Here is an 18,353-nt window from a genome sequence, read left to right on the forward strand (position 1 = left end):
CCGGTTTTTTTCTTCTGTCTTCTTCTGTCCTTTCCTTTTTTCTTCTTCTTCTCTTCTTTTCCTTGTTTTCGTCTTCGTCTCCTTTTCCTTTGTGTCTCTTTCCTTTTTTTCTTCTTCCTTTTCCTTTTCCTTTCTCCTATCTCCTTTCCTTTTTTCTCCTATTCTCCTTTCCTTTTTCTTCCTTTCTGTCCCCCTTCCTCCCGGGCGTCGGGAGCACTGCGGGTGGGAGGAGGAGGGAGGTCAGGTTGGTTCGTGGGGGGGGGGGTGAGGGAGGGAGAGGGAGGTCAGGTCGGGTGGGGGGAGGGAGGGAGAGGGGTGGGGGGGTGAGCGCGGGTTGCGTCCAGTCCGGGGGGAAGGGAGGGAGGGGGCGTGAGCGCGGGTCGGGTCCAGTCCGTGGGGGGGGGGGAGCGGGGAGTGGGTGTCGAGTCGGTACGTGAGGAAGCAGGAGCTGGGCATGGGAGGCAGCCTTATTCACGCAACCCCAGTGAGGCCATTCGGCCAGGGCTAGGGGCTGCGTGCTTCGGGCCCCTCCCACACAGTTTTGGGCGCCTGGAGCTACTGCACATGCGCGCCCACTGTAGCGCGCATGTGCAGAGGTCCCGGCACTGTTTTCAGCGCAGGGACCTGGCTCCGCCCCCTACAGCTCATGCTGCGCCGTGCCTGACTCAAGAGGACCAGCAGGGAGCCGGAGAATACAGAAGTTTCTTTTAGGCGCACTTTGTGGCGTGAAAAACGGGCATTCAGGTCGGGGCTGTGCTATTCTAGGCGCGACCCGAAACTTGGGGCCAGAATGTGGAGGAGCGCTTGAGTACTTTGAACTAAAAGTTCTCTCCTGTGACTTTTCTTCCCTTCAACTAAAACAGATTATGATAGCCTGGTATCGAAGTTGCAGATTTAGCAGACAATATCATTGCTTCCAGTCACTGACTGGGGCTTTCACAGCAGTCGGCTTTAGCAAGCAGTCTAGTTTTTTTTGTGGGGAGGAAGGAAAGTGTAGGACCCTTTCCCATACTTAATAATCCCTCTCTGATTTGTATGGCTTAGCAACTAGGAACATTGGACATAGGGACTTGGGAGTCGCTAGTCAAAAAAAAACAAGATCCATCTAGATCACCTTCTACCTTCCTGGTAGTCACATGATACAATGATAATGGAGTTGTTGACTGATCATAGTAATCAATCTCTCTCAACTGGACTGCAACAGACCCAGAAATGACAGAAGAAAAACCCCAGTGGTGACGTGGAGAAGAGCTACTCACTGATTAAATTTGCTGATCCACTGTGGTTGCACCCCGCCCCCCTCAATTCTTAAGTTTCTCCTGTTATAGACCTCAATATCAGAGAAGGTAACATTATTTATTGATGCTAATGTCGCACAGTTGCCATTTGTACAGAATTAGTAAAGTGATTACAAAGCAGTAACACAAGCAAGTGTAGAGAACAATCTGTAAAGCATTAACAAAGCATGTGCACTTTAATAATTTGAGCCAAAGTTGGATTACAGCACTCAAAGTACACCCAAGTGTATTTTATATTCTAAATGCACGGCTTTTATTCTCTATTTCCAAATATTTTATATGTACAATACCAACTATCTGTATGCTTGGTTGATGTGTAATCATTAATATAGATGAATATTTTAGCTCTTTCAAAGAGCTGGCATAGCCACAATGGGCTGAATGGCTGCCTCCTGTATGGTATCATTCTATTTGCAACACTATTACTACACGTTAATCAATTTGTAAGAATGTTGATGTTCAGGATGTATTTTACCTATTGTGCTGTACTTAAATTTGTCTTGCCTTGGTGAATATGATTGCTTGAAATGGTTAAATGTATTCCTAATGACAAAAGGCATAATCCTGATCCTTAAGAATACTTGTAACCCTGCCTGAATTAATGCTTCTCTTTCTAATATTTGCAGTGCCCTCTCCTAGTACCTTGCGGTTGGATACATCTACATCTTTCGGAGATGCACGTGAAGTTGTGGCTATCAAGGATTACTGTCCTACTAATTTTACAACACTCAAATTTAACAAAGGGGATCTTCTGTATGTCTTGGACACCTCTGGTCCAGAATGGTGGTATGCCCACAACAATACTGAAATGGGCTACATTCCTGCTTCATATGTTCAGCCTGTTGGCAGAAATTCCTCCCTCCGAGACAGTGGAATGGTGGATAACGTTGGGGACAGTTCTGATGAAGGTGCCAAAGAGATGGATTTACTTGGAGAGTGGGGAGATATCTTTGATAAAAAGTCTACAAAACCCCAACATAACAATCCATTTTTGAATGGTTTTGCATCCTCCAACCCATTTCTAGATGGGAACGTGCATAGCGTCAGTTCCAACAGTGAACAAGCAGCTAAATCAGAAGTGGATCTACTTCTATTTGACTCATTAACACCATCTTATACTGGTTCCAAAACATTAACCGCTAACAGTGTTAGTAATAGTATTTTTGAGGAAGACCCATTAACCAGCTCAAAGGCCGAGTTTGATCCACTACTGAGTCGGAATAATCCATTCTTCAGGAGCAAGCGATCGTATAGTATGTCTGAGCTTTCAGTCTTGCAAGCCAAGTCTGATGCACCTTCCTCGACTGGCTTCTTCACAGGCATGCAGTCTCCAGACCCTGAACAGTTCAAGAGCAGGGAGGACTTCCGAACAGCATGGCTTAACCACAGGAAACTGGCACGTTCGTGCCATGATCTGGACACTCTGGGACAAAATCCTGGCTGGGGTCAGACTCAGCCTGTGGAGACTAATATTGCGTGTAAGCTGGACAGCACAGGTGGAGCAGTTCAACTTCCAGACACCAATATCAGTATTCATGTACCAGAAGGACATGTCTCTCCAGGAGAAACCCAGCAGATTTCGATGAAGGCCTTGTTGGATCCTCCTGTAGAGTTGAACAATGATAAATGTACAACCATTAGCCCTGTGGTTGAGATCAAGTTAAGCAACATGGAAGTCAAAACATTCCTTACTTTGGAAATGAAAATTTCTGCCGAGTTAAAAGATGATGCAGTGAGCAAGAAGGATGCTGAGATAACCTGCCTGTGCAGTGACAGCAAAGATGGACCATTCTCACCGATGCCTCAGGTCTATCACTATGGCGATACAGTGCAGGTGCAATTGGACAATCTGGAGCCTTGCATGTATGTTGTTGTGGTTTCTCAGGCTAGGTCACTGCAGTACCCTGCCACTGTGTGGGACTGCATTAACAAAAATGTCACGGTTGGGGTTTATGGGCCTAAGCATATCCATCCTTCATTCAAGACAGTCGTAGCTGTTTTTGGGCACGATAGTGCACCCAAGTCATTGTTAGTAAGTGAAGTAGGCCGAGAGGTTTTGAGCGTACCACCAGTGGCGCTACAGCTGTGGGGCAAGCACCAGTTTGTGTTAGCAAAGCCCCTTGACCTGAAGATAAGCATACATCCCAATATTTCCAACTACGAGATCAAACCATCTGACCAAGTTAAGGTTGTCCGTGGATTTCAAGTGAAGCTTGGAAAGGTCAGCCGTCTCATCTTTCCTATTCATTCACGCATCTGTGAAGAACTTTCTGACTTCACACTGAGGATCCAGGTCAAGGATGACCAGGAGGTGATAATTACACAGTTCTGTGTGAGGACACCACAGCCGCCCCCAAAGTCTGGAACACGAAACAGCGGGCAGAGGAGATTCCTGAAGAAAAAAGAAGTCGGCAAGATTGTTCTTTCGCCCTTGGCTGTCACAAGTAAATACCCCATATTTCAGGACCGCTGTGTAAGCAACCTCAAGTATGGCAAACTGCTGAAGACTGTAGTAAGGCAGAACAAAAACTATTATCTCTTGGAGTATAAAAAGGGAGACGTGATTGCATTGCTGAACGAAGAGAAGATTAAGTTGAAAGGGCAGCTGCGAACGAAAGAGTGGTACACTGGGTACTACCAAGGGAAGATAGGGCTTGTGCATGCCAAAAATGTGTTGTTAGTTGGGAAAATAAAGCCGAGCTTCTTTCTCGGACCTGATCTTACTACCTCTACGCTCTTGGAGCAGATCCTGCGCCCTAGCAAGTTTCTGACTTACATCTATGCCTCTGTAAGGATGACACTTATGGAAAATATCAGTAGCTGGAGAGCATTTGCGGACGCCCTGAGTTATAAAAACATGCCGCTCGTGCACTTCTGCCGGACAGAGATAGACAGCGAACCAGAGCGCGTGGCGTCTGTATTGGAAAAACTCAAAGAGGACTGCAATGACACTGAGAACAAGGAAAAGAAGTCCTTTCAGAAAGAGCTGATGGCTGTGAGTACACATTGATAGGAATTAAATTATCTCTGCAGTCTTTTATTATCTCTGCAGTCTTTTAAATTACCAAGTTACATATTTGGCTTTGCAGTGCTAGAACTGGAAATTTCCATTGGTTAATGAACTGAGGTCCAGTCATTCTTCTTTGGTATGAGCTACCTAATGCATTGTGAGACAGGCTGGTTCTTGACCATCAAAACAAAAAGTGCTTTTCAGTATAAGAACATAAGAAATAGGAGCAGGAGTAGGTTATTCAGCTTTTCAAGCCTGCTCCGGCATTCAGCAAGATCATGGCTGACCACCTACCTCAATTCCACCTTCCCGCACTATCCCCATAGCCCTTGATTTCCTTAATATCCAAAAACCTATCACTCTTGTCTTGAATATATTCAACAATTGAGCCACCACAGCCCTCTGGGATAGAGAATGCCAAAGATTCACATTGAAGAAGTTTCTTCCCATCTCTACTAAATGGCTGACCCTTATACTGAGACTGTGGCCCCTAGTTCTAGACTCTTCAGCCATGGGAATCATTGCGCAAGCGGCAATTTTGCTAGTAGTGTGACAAGTAGTTGCCTGCGACGGTTCCCAAGTTAAATATCAAATTACACACTAGACAAATGACAGTATAGTTAATGTTCGTTTAATACAGGAAAAGTACAAGACTCACTACTTTATAATTCCCCATTACAGAAGAAGTACAAGACTCACTACGTATACTCTAACTCTGTTTAACTCTGCAGAAAAGATGTTCCTTTCCCCTCAAAATACTAACCCTGTTCGACTCGACATACTCTCATAGTTACCCAATACGTCCCGGGTGATCAATCCGGTCCTGACACTGTTCCTTCAAGGGTTACTCCCTGGTCCTTGCTTCTGTCAAGTGTTGTTCCCGGGTTTTCGCTCCGGACTATCCGACCTTGTCTATCTTTATACCTTTTTGTCCCTCAGTTAACCATGTGTGTTGCTATTAATTGCCTACTTGTTTCTACAAGATACAGAGACATTCTGCTGTTATCTCAACTTGTCTCTCGCCTGCAAGTTATTACCAAGTCGGGAGTCTCCTTTCCCATGTGTGAACGTTATCTTGATCAATGAAATCCTTTGCTGTTTCCACAGCTGGTCCTGTTATGGTAACTCCCTCCTGTCCGTTTGCCTTCAGTCTGTTATTCCTATACCTGACCTTTTGTTTGGTCATTAGCAATTGCCAGAACTTTGTTAATTGGCATTCAGTATTTACACACTATCTCTTATCCAGGGCGACTCCTTTAAATTTGGCTTTATAATCCTATAGCTTCCCAGCTGTTTTACAACTTTATCTCATCTCTTATCTCATTGACTCTGAGGTTAATGCCGGCTGGTTTTTTGTTCAAGAGAGTTGATTAGTTTTTTAGACCCCAGGTCTGAACTAACTTCTTAAGCCTTTCTGATATTTCCACATTCCTCCCTTTGATCAACCAAAAAAAAAAATATATATATATATGATTTGATCACAGTAGGGTTTCGGCTTCACTACGAGGTCCCTTTAGTCTATTCTGTAACGCTGAACCAATTTGTACACGTCCCAGCTGTAGCTCCAATCTACGTACCAACTTTTTCACATATGATACCATTATTATCAATGCTAGGAAAATTATTGCTATCAAGATGACCGTAAGATGAGAGAAAAGTCTGATGCAGGGGTGAATATTCACATTCTCGCCCCAATTCCAAATCTCGTCCCACCAAATGTCGATCTTAATTCGGGTAATTTTGGCTTCAATGTCTCTGGTATTTATTTCCACTTTTTCGTAAATTTTTTAGACCAAATCTAATTTATGTCTGATTTCCGTTAAGTGTTCCTTTTGTAACTGGATATTGATGTCACTTCTGGCGAAGTAAGTTTCCAACTGGGTTTTCAAGATTTCCTGTACCATGATATTAACTTGCCGTCTTCTTTCAATATTAATAACTTCCTCATTCCCAATTCTCATAGGCACCAATGGGTGAGTGCAGAAGCTAGGTTTGCGTATCGTGCAAATTTGTGTTCCGTAATGGTATGTCTCTTCGGTGGCGGCGAAACAATAAATCCCATTTCCCAAATAAGCACTCCTGATGAATGTTTGGGCTTTCACATTCTGCAGGGTCAGAGTACAGATCTTAGCAGTGCTGTTCTTGAAACCACTCTGGGCCTCGTTGGTAGGATAGATCTTGTATGGACATAGCACAGTCCGGGTAGTTCGGCTGCATTGGTGCAGACTGGTCCCAGTCATTCCGTAGGTAGATTTACCGCCTATGGTTTCGTATTGGTCAGGCCTATCCATACTCTGTCTTGTATGGTTCCGACATTCCTTACATCAAACAGAGTCATGCCGGTCTGGTTATTGAATACTGGTATCCCCAATATTATTCCAATCGCTGGGGTTCCTGTTGGCCCGGCACATTCCTCGTTGAACCACATCTTAATGTTCTCGCAATTGGCATCCATCGAGAGAATGGTCTTCCTTGTTCGAGAGCAGAGTCTGGATTTGGGTATTGTTAATCCAGGTGGGGACTTTACCCTCATTGGCTTCCTGCAGGTTTTCCCGTAATTGTTCTATCATCCAGTTTCCATAAATACTACACAAATCTTGTGCCTGAGTTTGGTTCTCTGCTTTCTTGGCAGTATTGATTAATTGGTTGATAGTCTGAATGTGGCTTTCCTCTCCGGTGACCATTCTTTTCTCCAGCTTACTGCTATCTTTTCCTGCCTCCACTACCTGTCTCTGATTATCATTTAAACTATTTAAAACCTGCTTTATTTGTCCGGTCAATCCTTTTATCTTAGCGTTCATATTAGTAATATCTAAGGTAGTGACTGTGGCCATTCCTGCCCCGTACGCTGTACCTATGTCATTTATAATGCATCTTTTCCACCTATTCTTACTTTCCGTTTCCCTCAGTCCTATTTCTTGCCTCACTAGTAGTGAAGTCAGATCCTGATACAATTTCCTTAAATTGTACGGGCACCAGTTGGGTAACTGAATATTATGTTAAGTACAACAAATTCATACTGTACATTGTCATACACAACCTGATTAGTTTCTCGTAACACAAAACCTCCCTTTGGTCCTGGTTCAATATATGGACGTTCCCACTTATAGGGATATAACAATGTAAATTACAGTAATAAACATGCATACAAAATTCAAAATCATGAGTCCATATTTCAGATGATTACTCCATTCGTTAGGTAGGTTTCGAAAATGTTCTGATTCAGGATATGGGATTACTTTTGGCATATATGTCCACCCTGTAGGATAATAAAACATAGTATCAATTGCTCTCCTTACGGAGTAGGTCTTCTCAATCTCCTCGAATCCGGGGCAGAGCCAGGCAACGGTATTGGATGGTTTCTAGTCCAAGCGACTGCGTTCCTTTCTCTCTCTGGGAACCGTCGTCATCGTTTCTTTTTACTGGCCGTGGGGGTGGCTCGAGGTGTGAGACTCATAGCTTTGAAATTCTGTGACAAGCCGTCCATTTGACTTGGTGCCGTTTCATTGTGGGAGGCGCGGGCTTCGTCAGGTGTCCCTGGGCCGGGAAGGTGGTCATCTTCTGAATTAACATCTCCTTTTGTGGTGGCTTCCTCTGAACTACTTGCGGCCTCTAAATTTTGGGTAGGTGGCAAGATGGGTATTATATCTTGGGCTGGGATCGGGTTAGCTGCTGGATTGGGTGGGGCGAGCCTGGATCATGGGCTTCCTACTTGTATGTTTTTAAGATCAGGGTCTGTAGCCTGACTGGCTGCCAAGTCCAGTATCAGGCGGGTAACAGCAACTGGTGCCATTGGTGCGGTTTTTACATTTTCCAAAGGGTCCCATAGGAAACCTGTATGGGCTGCTTCTTTTGCTAATTTGTCCGCCATTCGGTTCCCTAAGGGGATATTCTTAGTATGTGCTTTGACTTTGGTTATGACATACGGACCTTGGTTTGAGGTGGCTGTATCAAAAATCAATTTTAAAAGTGGGGCTGTGTAGCTAGCGGTCTTCCGTCTGCGGAGGTGAAACCTCTAGCTTGACAGATGGGCAGGAAGTCAGTCAGACTGTTACATGTGTAACTGCTGTTGGTATAAATTTGGACAGGCGTCGGGTAGTCTTCTGGGTGTATGACTACGTAGGTGATCGCGCTTAGTTCTGCAATTTTGAGCTCCTTTACTGTCTTCTAATTTAATTGGCGTCTGTTCTAAAGCCTATTTGCCGTCCGGGGTCATTTTTATTCCTGAGAATCCTGTGCACTGCTGCCCGTTTATAATTGCGGAAGAGCCGTCCACACAAACGTGGGTTTTAAATTCGACTTTGTGACTTGTCTCTTCCTCCCTCCCTTTCTGACTGAAAGGGACCATTTAAGGTACCTGAAGTCAGAATCTCGAAATGATGTGGGTCGCCGGGGTACGACATGTTTTGAGCTAGATTAGTGGTTTGGGCTGGTACTGGACTGTAATGTCCCATCCTTGGAGAAGAAGGGGTCCATCATGCGTTTTGCTGGGAACTGACTGAGCCTTCCTTGAGATTTCTGTCCATCAGGCCCCCGAGAGGCCTGTGTTATCAGCTTAATTCCAAGCATTTTTTTTTAAAGCAAAGTCTTAAGTTCAATTTTTGTCACCATGCTGCAACACATCAGTAGTCTTGCTTGGAAGAAAAAAACAGAACCTCAATTGTGGCTTTTTTGTGCCAGCCCAATGGGTTAATTCATCAATCCTGATCCCCTTTCTGTTACTGAGGGAAACATCCACTCAAATATGAAACTTAAAATGTTCTTAATTTTAAAATGCTAAAAATATTTACATTCAACTCTGCAAAAAGGTGTTGCTTTCTAAGTCTGGTGCAGAGTTATCTTCCTTTTTTTTGCATTTTAAAAGGTTGACAAACACAACAATGGTACCAGCAATCTGTAAAGCAACACCACGTATACCAATAGCATTCATTGCAATCCTTCTGTACTCCACGCATAATAACATTCACTTTCTCCCCTGGTCACAGATTCAGGAATTTGTCAGAAAATTTTAATTTTAAAAAACCAAATATATGTGATTGCCTCATGTCCGGAACTAGAGGTTTTTCACACAATTTAAACCAACCAAAATTCCACCATGGCCAAAATGAAACTTTGGTTTTCACAGGTTAATTAACCTCAATAGCTCCAAATTCATTCAACCAATTTCAAACTAACCAGTGCCAGTTGAAAAACTACAGACACGCAGACAAATAAACATCTACGTGGTTTTTAACTTTACCATTCACACTGAAGCATTTCATAACTTTTCAAACATCCAAAGTAACAAATTCTATGTTCTATTTTAGATTCATAGGAATGCTTTTCTATTTTTTTTGTTTCTTAAACAAATGGCTTATTACTGGAAACAAATGCTTCCCTGAACCACAAATAAAGATTGCCATGTTTTGTACTTGGTTTTGGATCCCACAGGGTCCTTCTCACTTTGTTTCATTGTTTCCTGAAAATTCTTGCTGTCAGCTTTCAGATTTTTTAAACTGCTTTTGCAGCTACTGAGGATATGCTTCAAGTTCACATCCCCCAACTCCAGGTTACCCTTATTTTGCTTGCTATTATCTACCATAGTCATACTAGAGGTCAGATGCAAAATATGGAGTTTTTTTATCGTCTTGGAGAGTCTCGATTTGATTGGCTTGCTCTGCCAATTTAAGCCTCAGTCCCTTAACTTCGTCTGTCCATTTTCCTACGCCTGTCTGAAGTTCTGATTTTTCGTGCTCCCATTGGGTTTGTAAAGTTTTGTTTAGGTCTCTCTGCTTAAGTAATTCTGCATAACATGCTGCGATTAGAAAACATTTAGACTCTCTCTTTTCCTTTTAGTTTTGTCGAAGAATGAGTCTCCTCCAGGAAATCGGTGAGCTCACTGTTTCAAGCCATCCCCTGACTTTTTCGATCAGGATCTGGTTAAACTGCTCTTCCCACAACTGGGAGATTCCACCTTTTCCTGCCATTTCTCCTATGTCTGTCTTATTTTAATTTATTTTAATTCAAAGTCCCATCTGGGTCGTCAATGTTGCGCAAGCGGCAATTTGCTAGTCGTGTGACTAGTAGTTGCCTGCGACGGTTCCTGAGTTAAATATCAAACTACATACTAGACAAATGACAGGATCGTTAATGTTCGTTTAATACAGGAAAAGTACAAGACACACTACTTATACTCTATTTAACTCTGCTTAACTCTGCAGAAAGGCGTTTCAAGGGGTGTTCCTTTCCACTCAAAATACTCTCTCTGTTCAACTCAACATACTCTCATAGTTACCCAATATGTTAAAAAAGGAGGGAGAGAGAAAACGGTTAGCCTGACATCAGTAGTGAGGAAAATGTTGGAATCAATTATTAAATATGAAATTGTAGCGGATTTGGAAAGCAGTGACAGGATCGGTCCAAGTCAACATGGATTTATGAAAGGGAAATCATGCTTGACAAATCTTTAGAATTTTTTGAGGATGTAACCAGTAGAGTGAACAAGGGAGAACCAGTGGATGTGGTGTATTTGGACTTTCAAAAGGCTTTTGACAAGGTCCCCCACAAGAGATTAGTATGCAAAATTAAAGCACATGGTATTGAGGGTAATGTACTGACGTGGATAGAGAACTGGTTGGCAGACAGGAAGCAGAGAGTCGGGATAACCGGGTCCTTTTCAGAATGACAGGCAGTGACTAATGGAGTGTCGCAGGGCTCAGTGCTGGAACCCCAGCTATTTACAATATACATCAATGATTTAGATGAAGGAATTGAGTGTAATATCTCCAAGTTTGTGGATGATACTGGGTGGCGGTGTGAGCTGTGAGGAGGACGTTAAGAGGCTGCAGGGTGACTTGGACAGGTTAGGGGAGTGGGCAAATGCATGGCAGATGCAGTATAATGTGGACAAATGTGAGGTTATCCACTTTGGGGGCAAAAACACGAAGGCAGAATATTATCTGAATGGCGGCAGATTAGGAAAAGGGGAGGTGCAACAAGACCTGGGTATCATGGTACATCAGTCATTGAAGGTAGGCATGCAAGTACAGCAGGCAGTAAAGAAAGCAAATGCTGGCCTTTATAGCGAGGGGATTTGAGTATAGGAGCAGGGAGGTCTTACTTCAGTTGTACAGGGCCTTGATGAGACTACACCTTGAGTATTGTATGCAGTCTTGGTCTCCCAATCTGAGGAAGGAGTTTAGAAGGATGAGAAGGCATCTCATAGAAACATATAAAATTCTGACGGGACTGGTCAGGTTAGATGCAGGAATAATGTTCCCGATGTTGGGGGAAGTCCAGAACCAGGGGACACAGTCTAAGGATAAGGGGTAAGCCATTTAGGACTGAGATGAGGAGATACTTCTTCACTCAGAGAGTTGTTAACCTGTGGAATTCCATACCGCAGAGAGTTGTTGATGCCAGTTCATTGGATGTATTCAAGAGGGAGTTAGATATGGCCCTTACGGCTAAAGGGATCAAGGGGTATGGAGAGAAAGCAGGAAAGGAGTACTGAGGTGAATGATTAGCCATGATCTTATTGAATGGTGGTGCAGGCTCGAAGGCCCATAGAAAAAAAAAATAGGTGCAGGAGTAGGCCATTCGGCCCTTCGAGCCTGCACCACCATTCAATAAGATCATGGCTGATCATTCCCTCAGTACCCCTTTCCGAATGACCTACTCTTGCACCTATTTTTTCTCTGTTTCTATGTTTCTGTTATGAGGTGAGTTTCAAAAGTTGAGACTGTTCTGCTTGGAATGGAGGTTTTCAAGATGATGAGAGGTTTTGATAGAGTAGATAGAGAAAAACTATTCCCTCTGGCAAGTGAGTCAATAACCAGAGGTCATAGATTTAAAATTAAATGGGATCAATCAGAATGGTGGTTGTTCGATGACCCTGAATAAATTTCTGGAGGGTGCAGCAAATTGTCTTTGTTTTCCTTTAGGAAGCCTCAACACACAACTGAAGTAAATTTAATATTTATGTGACTCGCACAATATTTGCAAATACAAAATATTTCCTTTTAAGAATGATCTGTGCATAATATGTAAATCAAACTAGAGACTTTACATCTCACTTCCTTTCACCCCAACCCCTTTATAATTACTTTGGCCAGTGTTGGCTGGAGGAATATGTTTGTCATCTTTCAGTCTGTGTGGTGTCAGTATTGTGATAAATTGAATTGTTGGTTCATAAATTGAAATCTAGCCTCAGGGACTCTGGCCCAGTGCAGCTGTATTCAGTGCAACTACTGTTCTTAGCATTTTCAATCTGACCTTTATTGTATTAAGTGGTCTAACTTGCAGAATTTTTACTGTAGGTTTTGTGTGATCTCAATCTCTGGGGCCGAGGAGTCCTCACCGGGTGTTTCTACCAGAGCTGTGAGCTCTGCTAGACCAGAGGAGTTTCAGTAAGGATAGGAGTCCGGAAATCAGAGGAAGTAGAAAAGTATGTTTTTCCACTGAAATTTTGGTCCAAAGGAGAGGGAGAAAAAAATGCCTCCTGGTGTTGAGCTTTGTTCAGAGATTAAATAGTTGGCATTGTAAAAGAAAGTACTAGATACTTTTTCATTAAGCAAGTGCTGTTGACGGTAGACGGAAGATTCTTGCTTTGTCAGCGGGACTCTTTCAGTACAACACTGGTGACCAGACACTAATGGAGACCCACGTCCCTGCTGTGAGCTTCCATCAGGCCCTACAATACTACTTTGAGGAGCGGTGGCATCATTGCACATAATCCAGGAAGATGGTTACATGGAGACTGTGGCTCCCCATTTCAGTGCTGCTCTCCTGGGATCAGATTGGAACCATAAACACCAATGATTTGTTTTCTACAAGAGTACTTGGGGTCCATGCCGCAAATGGTGCACAATTCCTATCCCCATGTGAGTTGCACTGGGTTGAATGATGCACTGCTTTCCTTTCTGGTTTTCGTTCTTGCTGCACTGAATTGAGACGAGAACAACAACTTGTATTTATATAGCGTCTTTAACGTAGTAAAAAGTCCCAAGGTGCTTCACAGGAATGTTGTCAAACAAAATTTGATGCCGAGCCACATAAGGAGAAATGAGGCCAGATGACCAAAAGTTTGGTCAAAGAGGTAGATTTTAAGGAGCACCTTAAAGGAAAGAGAGGTAGAGAGGCAGAGAGGTTTAGGGAAGGAATTCCAGAGCTTAGAGCCTAGGCAGCTGAAGGCATGGTCACCAATGGTTGAATGATTAAAATCAGGGATGCTCAAGAGGCCAGAATTAGAGGAGCGCAGATATCTCAGCAGGTGGGGTAGATGGGGGTTTGTGGGGCTGAAGGAGAATACTGAGATAGTGATGGGCTCTGTTTCAACCCATCCTGGTGTTGGATGATTTGCTGGAGACCAGCTTCTGATGGGGAGAGGGTAGCCATGATACTTGTGATGTGAATTTTGACTTGCAATTCTGCAGCCAGAAGCTGCGTGTAACTGGGTATAAGTGACTTTGCTTGTTCAATTATCGTCTTGCTATACCACTATATGGCTGGAGGTTAATGAGTTGTCTTTCTCAGTAAAAGCATGCTGTGAAAGGGCACAAGCTATTCAGAGAATTGTTGGGAACTGCTAAGGAGGACTTCTTGACTTTTGTCATTAAAAAAAGTAGAAAGTTCTGTTAGGTATCTTGCTTCTGATAACCTTATTTGATAATCTAGATTCATAGTTTTATTCATGTTTAATTCACTGCCACTTCTCTTCTAGGAATGCCCAGCTTGAAGAAGTTCTGCTCTTCCCTTCGACGGGATTTCCGTTTGTCTCTTTTACCTTGTTCATCTTCTTTGCTTTCTGTTTCTCTTCTCGTGGTTGATTTAGTACCATTTGAATTTGGGCCATCATCCCTTTTGTATCTCTAATCTCTCCTGTCTTCCAACCTATCACAGACCTTCCCTTTTGTTCTTCCCCTCCTCCTTTCAGTGCTTGTTAAGAATCTGTTCTTTCCAGACACACACCAGTTCTGACGAAGGGTCATCGACCTGAAACGTTAACTCTGCTTTCTCTCCACAGATGCTGCCTGACCTGCTGAGATTTCCAGCATTTTCTGTGTTCATTCACAGTTTTTAGTCTGAGATAGGATCTGTCAGTGTAATTTATCATCAGTCAGGGACATTGGGTGTGTACTGTGATATCCTGTATCATTTCCAGTGCACGCTTTAAAAAATGAAACAGATTCATTGTTCATCTTCTAGCCTGATGTTTCAGATTGCCTTACAAATAATCGTTGATGGGCAGCGAGGATTGCCTATGGAAGCAGACATCTGCATCAAAGATGAAAAAAATGATCTAAAACTATCTCAAATCATAAGGACCTTTTAAAAATTCTGACCATGAGCGTTCATCTCCACACTGCTCAATGACTGACTGCTGTTCAGAATCTCTGACCAGTTGATTGCTCATCAGATTCTCTAGTTGGCAGGGCTACCCATATTTTGAAGGTGGGATTTACCATGTCCTCAAAATCAGAAATAGTGCAAATTTTTATCATAGAATCATGGAAATTTACAGCATGGAAGGAGGCCATTTCAGCCCATCGTGTCTGCGCTGGCCAACAAAGAGCTATCCAGCTTTATCCCACTTTCCAGCTCTTGGTCCGTATCCCTGTAGGTTACGGCACTTTAAGTGCCCATCCAGGTACTTTTTAAATGTAGTCAGGGTTTCTACCTCTATCACCCTTTCAGGTAGTGAGTTCCAGACCCCCACAACCCTCTGGGTGAAGAAATTTTCCCTCAAATCCCCTCTAAACTACCTATCAATTACTTTAAATCTATGCCCCTGGTTGTTGACACCTCTGCTAATGGAAATAGGCTCTTCGTATCCACTCTATCCAGGCCCCTCATAATTTTATACACCTCAATTAGGTCTCTCCTCAGCCCCCTCTGTGCCAAAGAAAACAACTCCAACCTTTGCAATCTGTCCTCATTGCTAAAATTCAACAAGCCAGCAAACATCCTCATATATCTCCTCTGTACCCTCTCTAGTGCAATCACATCTTTCATGTAATGTGGTGACCAGAACTGCACGCAGTACTCTAGCTATGTCCTAACTAGTGTTTTATACAATTCAAGCATAACCTCCCTGCTCTTATATTCTATGCCTTGGCTAATAAAGGCAATATTCTGTGTGCCTTCTTAACCACCTTATCTACCTTGCCTGCTACCTTCAGGGATCTGTGGACATGCATTCCAAGGTCCCATTGTTCCTCTACACTTCTACGTGTCCTACCATTTACTGTGTATTCCCTTGCCTCCTCAAATGCATTACCTCACACTTATTCGGATTAAATTCCATTTGAGACTGTTCTGCCATCTGACCAGTTCATTGATATAGAAACATAGAAAATAGGTGCAGGAGTAGGCCATCCGACCCTTCGAGCCTGCACCACATTCAATAAGATCATGGCTGATCATTCCTTCAGTACCCCGTTCCTGCTTTCTCTCCATACCCCTTGATCCTTTTAGCCATAAGGGCCATATCTAACTCCCTCTTGAATATATCTTACGAACTGGCATCAACAACTCTCTGCGGTAGGGAATTCCATAGGTTAACAACTCTCTGAGTGAAGAAGTTCCTCCTCATCTCAGTCCTAAATGGCTTACCCCTTATCCTAAGACTATGTCCCCTGGTTCTGGACTTCCCCAACATCGGGAACATTCTTCCTGCATCTAACCTGTCCAGTCCCGTCAGAATTTTATATGTTTCTATGAGATCCCCTCTCATCCTTCTAAACTCCAGTGAATACAGGCCCAGTCGATCCAGTCTCTCCTCATATATCAGTCCTGCCATCCCAGGAATCAGTCTGGTGAACCTTCGCTGCACTCCCTCAATAGCAAGAACGTCCTTCCTCAGATTAGGAGACCAAAACTGAACACACTATTCCAGGTGGGGCCTCACCAAGGCCCTGTACAACTGCAGTAAGACTTCCCTGCTCCGATACTCAAATCCCCTTGCTATGAAGGCCAACATACCATTTGCCTTCTTCACCGCCTGGTGTACCTGCATGCCAACCTTCAATGACTGATGAATCATGACATCCAGGTCTCGCTGCACCTCCCCTTTTCCTAATCTTCCGCCATTCAGATAATATTCTGCCTTCGTGTTTTTGTCCCCAAAGTGGATAACCTCACATTTATCCACATTATACTGCATCTGCCATGTATTTGCCCACCGATCTAACTTGTCCAAATCATCCTGCAGCCTCTTAGCGTCCTCCTCACAGCTCAGTGTCATCTGCAAACTTGGAGATATTACACTCAATTCCATCATCCAAATCATTAATATATATTGTAAAGAGCTGGGGTCCCAGCACCGAGCCCTGCGGCACTCCAATAATCACTGCCTGCCATTCTGAAAAGGACCCGTTAATCCTGACTCTGCTTCCTGTCTGCAAACCAGTTCTCTATCCACATCAGTACATTACCCCCAATACCATGTGGTTTGATTTTGCACATCAATCTCTTGTGCAAGGGACCTACGTTTGTCTTCACTAATCTTTTTCTCTTCACATATCTCTAGAAGCTTTTGCAGTCATATTTTATGTTTCCGGCAAGCTTTCTCTCGTATTCTATTTTCCCCCTCTTAATTAATCCCTTTGTCCTCCTCTGCTGTATTGTAAATTTCTCCCAGTCCTCTGGGTTGCTACTTTTTCTGGATATTTTGAATGCCTCTTCCTTGGATTTAACACTATCCTTAATTTCCCTTGTTAGCCACGGTTGAGCCACCTACCTTGTTTTATTTTTACTCCAGACAGGGATGTATAATTGTTGAAGTTCGTCCATATGATCTTTAAAGGTTTGCCATTGCCTATCCACCGGCAACCCTTTAAGTATCATTTGCCAGTCTATTCTAGCCAATTCACGCTTCATACCATCAAAGTTACCTTTCCTTAAGTTCAGGACCCTAGTTTCTGAATTAACTTTGTCACGCTCCATCTTAAAGAATTCTACCATATTATGGTCACTCTTCCCCAAGGGGCCTCGCACAACAAGATTGCTAATTAGTCCCTTCTCGTTACACATCACCCAGTCTAATATGGCCAGCTCTCTGGTTGGTTCCTCGACAGATTGGTCTAGAAAACCATCCCTAATACACTCCAGGAAATCCACCTCCACCGCATTGCTACCAGTTAGATTAGCCCAATCAATATGTAGATTAAAGTTGCCCATGATTACTGCTGTACCTTTATTGCACACATCCCTTATTTCTTGTTTGATGCTGTCCCCAACCTCACTACTACTATTTGGTGGCCTGTACACAACTCCCACTAGCGTTTTCTGCCCTTTGGTATTCCGCACCTCCACCCATACCGATTCCACATCATCCAAGCTAATTTCCTTCCTTACAATTGCATTAATTTCCTCTTTAACCAGCAACGCCACCCCGCCTCCTTTTCCTTTCAGTCTATCCTTCCTAAATGCTGAATACCCCTGGATGTTGAGTTCCCAACCTTGGTCACCCTGGAGCCATGTCTCCGTGATGCCAATCACATCATATCCGTTAACTGCTGTCTGCGCAGTTAATTCGTCCACCTTATTCCGAATACTCCTCGCATTGTGCCACAGAGCCTTCAGGGTTGTCTTTTTAACACTCTTTGACCCTTTAGAATTCTGCTGTAAAGTGGCCCTTTTTGTTTTTTACCTTGGGTTTCTCTGCCCTCCACTTTTACTCTTCTTTCTATTTTTTGCTTCTGTCTCCATTTTATTCCCCTCTGTCTCCCTACATAGGTTCCCATCCCCCTGCCATATTAGTTTAACTCCTCCCAAACAGCACTAGCAAACGCACCCCCTCGGACATTGGTTTCGACCCTACCCAGGTGCAGACCGTCCGGTTTGTACTGGTCCCACCTCCCCCAGAACCTTCCAGTGTCCCAGGAATTTGAATCCCTCGCTTCTGCACCACTGCTCGAGCCACGTATTCAACTGAGCTATCCTGCGATTCCTACTCTAACGAGCACGTGGCACTGGTAGCAATCCTGAGATTACTACTTTTGAGGTCCTACTTTTTAATTTAACTCCTAGCTCCTTAAATTCATCTCGTAGGACCTCATCCCGTT

The 18,353-nt window shown here is 43.5% G+C and overlaps 1 protein-coding gene across 1 annotated transcript in view; it reads left to right on the forward strand.

Annotated features, from left to right (window-relative positions):
- The window catches only part of LOC139254880 (SH3 domain-binding protein 4-like), a 69,069-nt gene that overhangs the window by 12,327 nt on the left and 38,389 nt on the right, over positions 1 to 18,353 (forward strand). Inside the window, exon 2 of the mRNA XM_070873849.1 lies at positions 1,925 to 4,293. Coding sequence (XP_070729950.1) covers positions 1,925 to 4,293 — 2,369 coding nt within the window. The remainder of the gene's footprint in view (positions 1 to 1,924; positions 4,294 to 18,353) is intronic.

Source organism: Pristiophorus japonicus, chromosome 3 (genome assembly GCF_044704955.1).
Source record: "Pristiophorus japonicus isolate sPriJap1 chromosome 3, sPriJap1.hap1, whole genome shotgun sequence".
In the NCBI taxonomy this organism is placed as follows: domain Eukaryota; kingdom Metazoa; phylum Chordata; class Chondrichthyes; family Pristiophoridae; genus Pristiophorus; species Pristiophorus japonicus.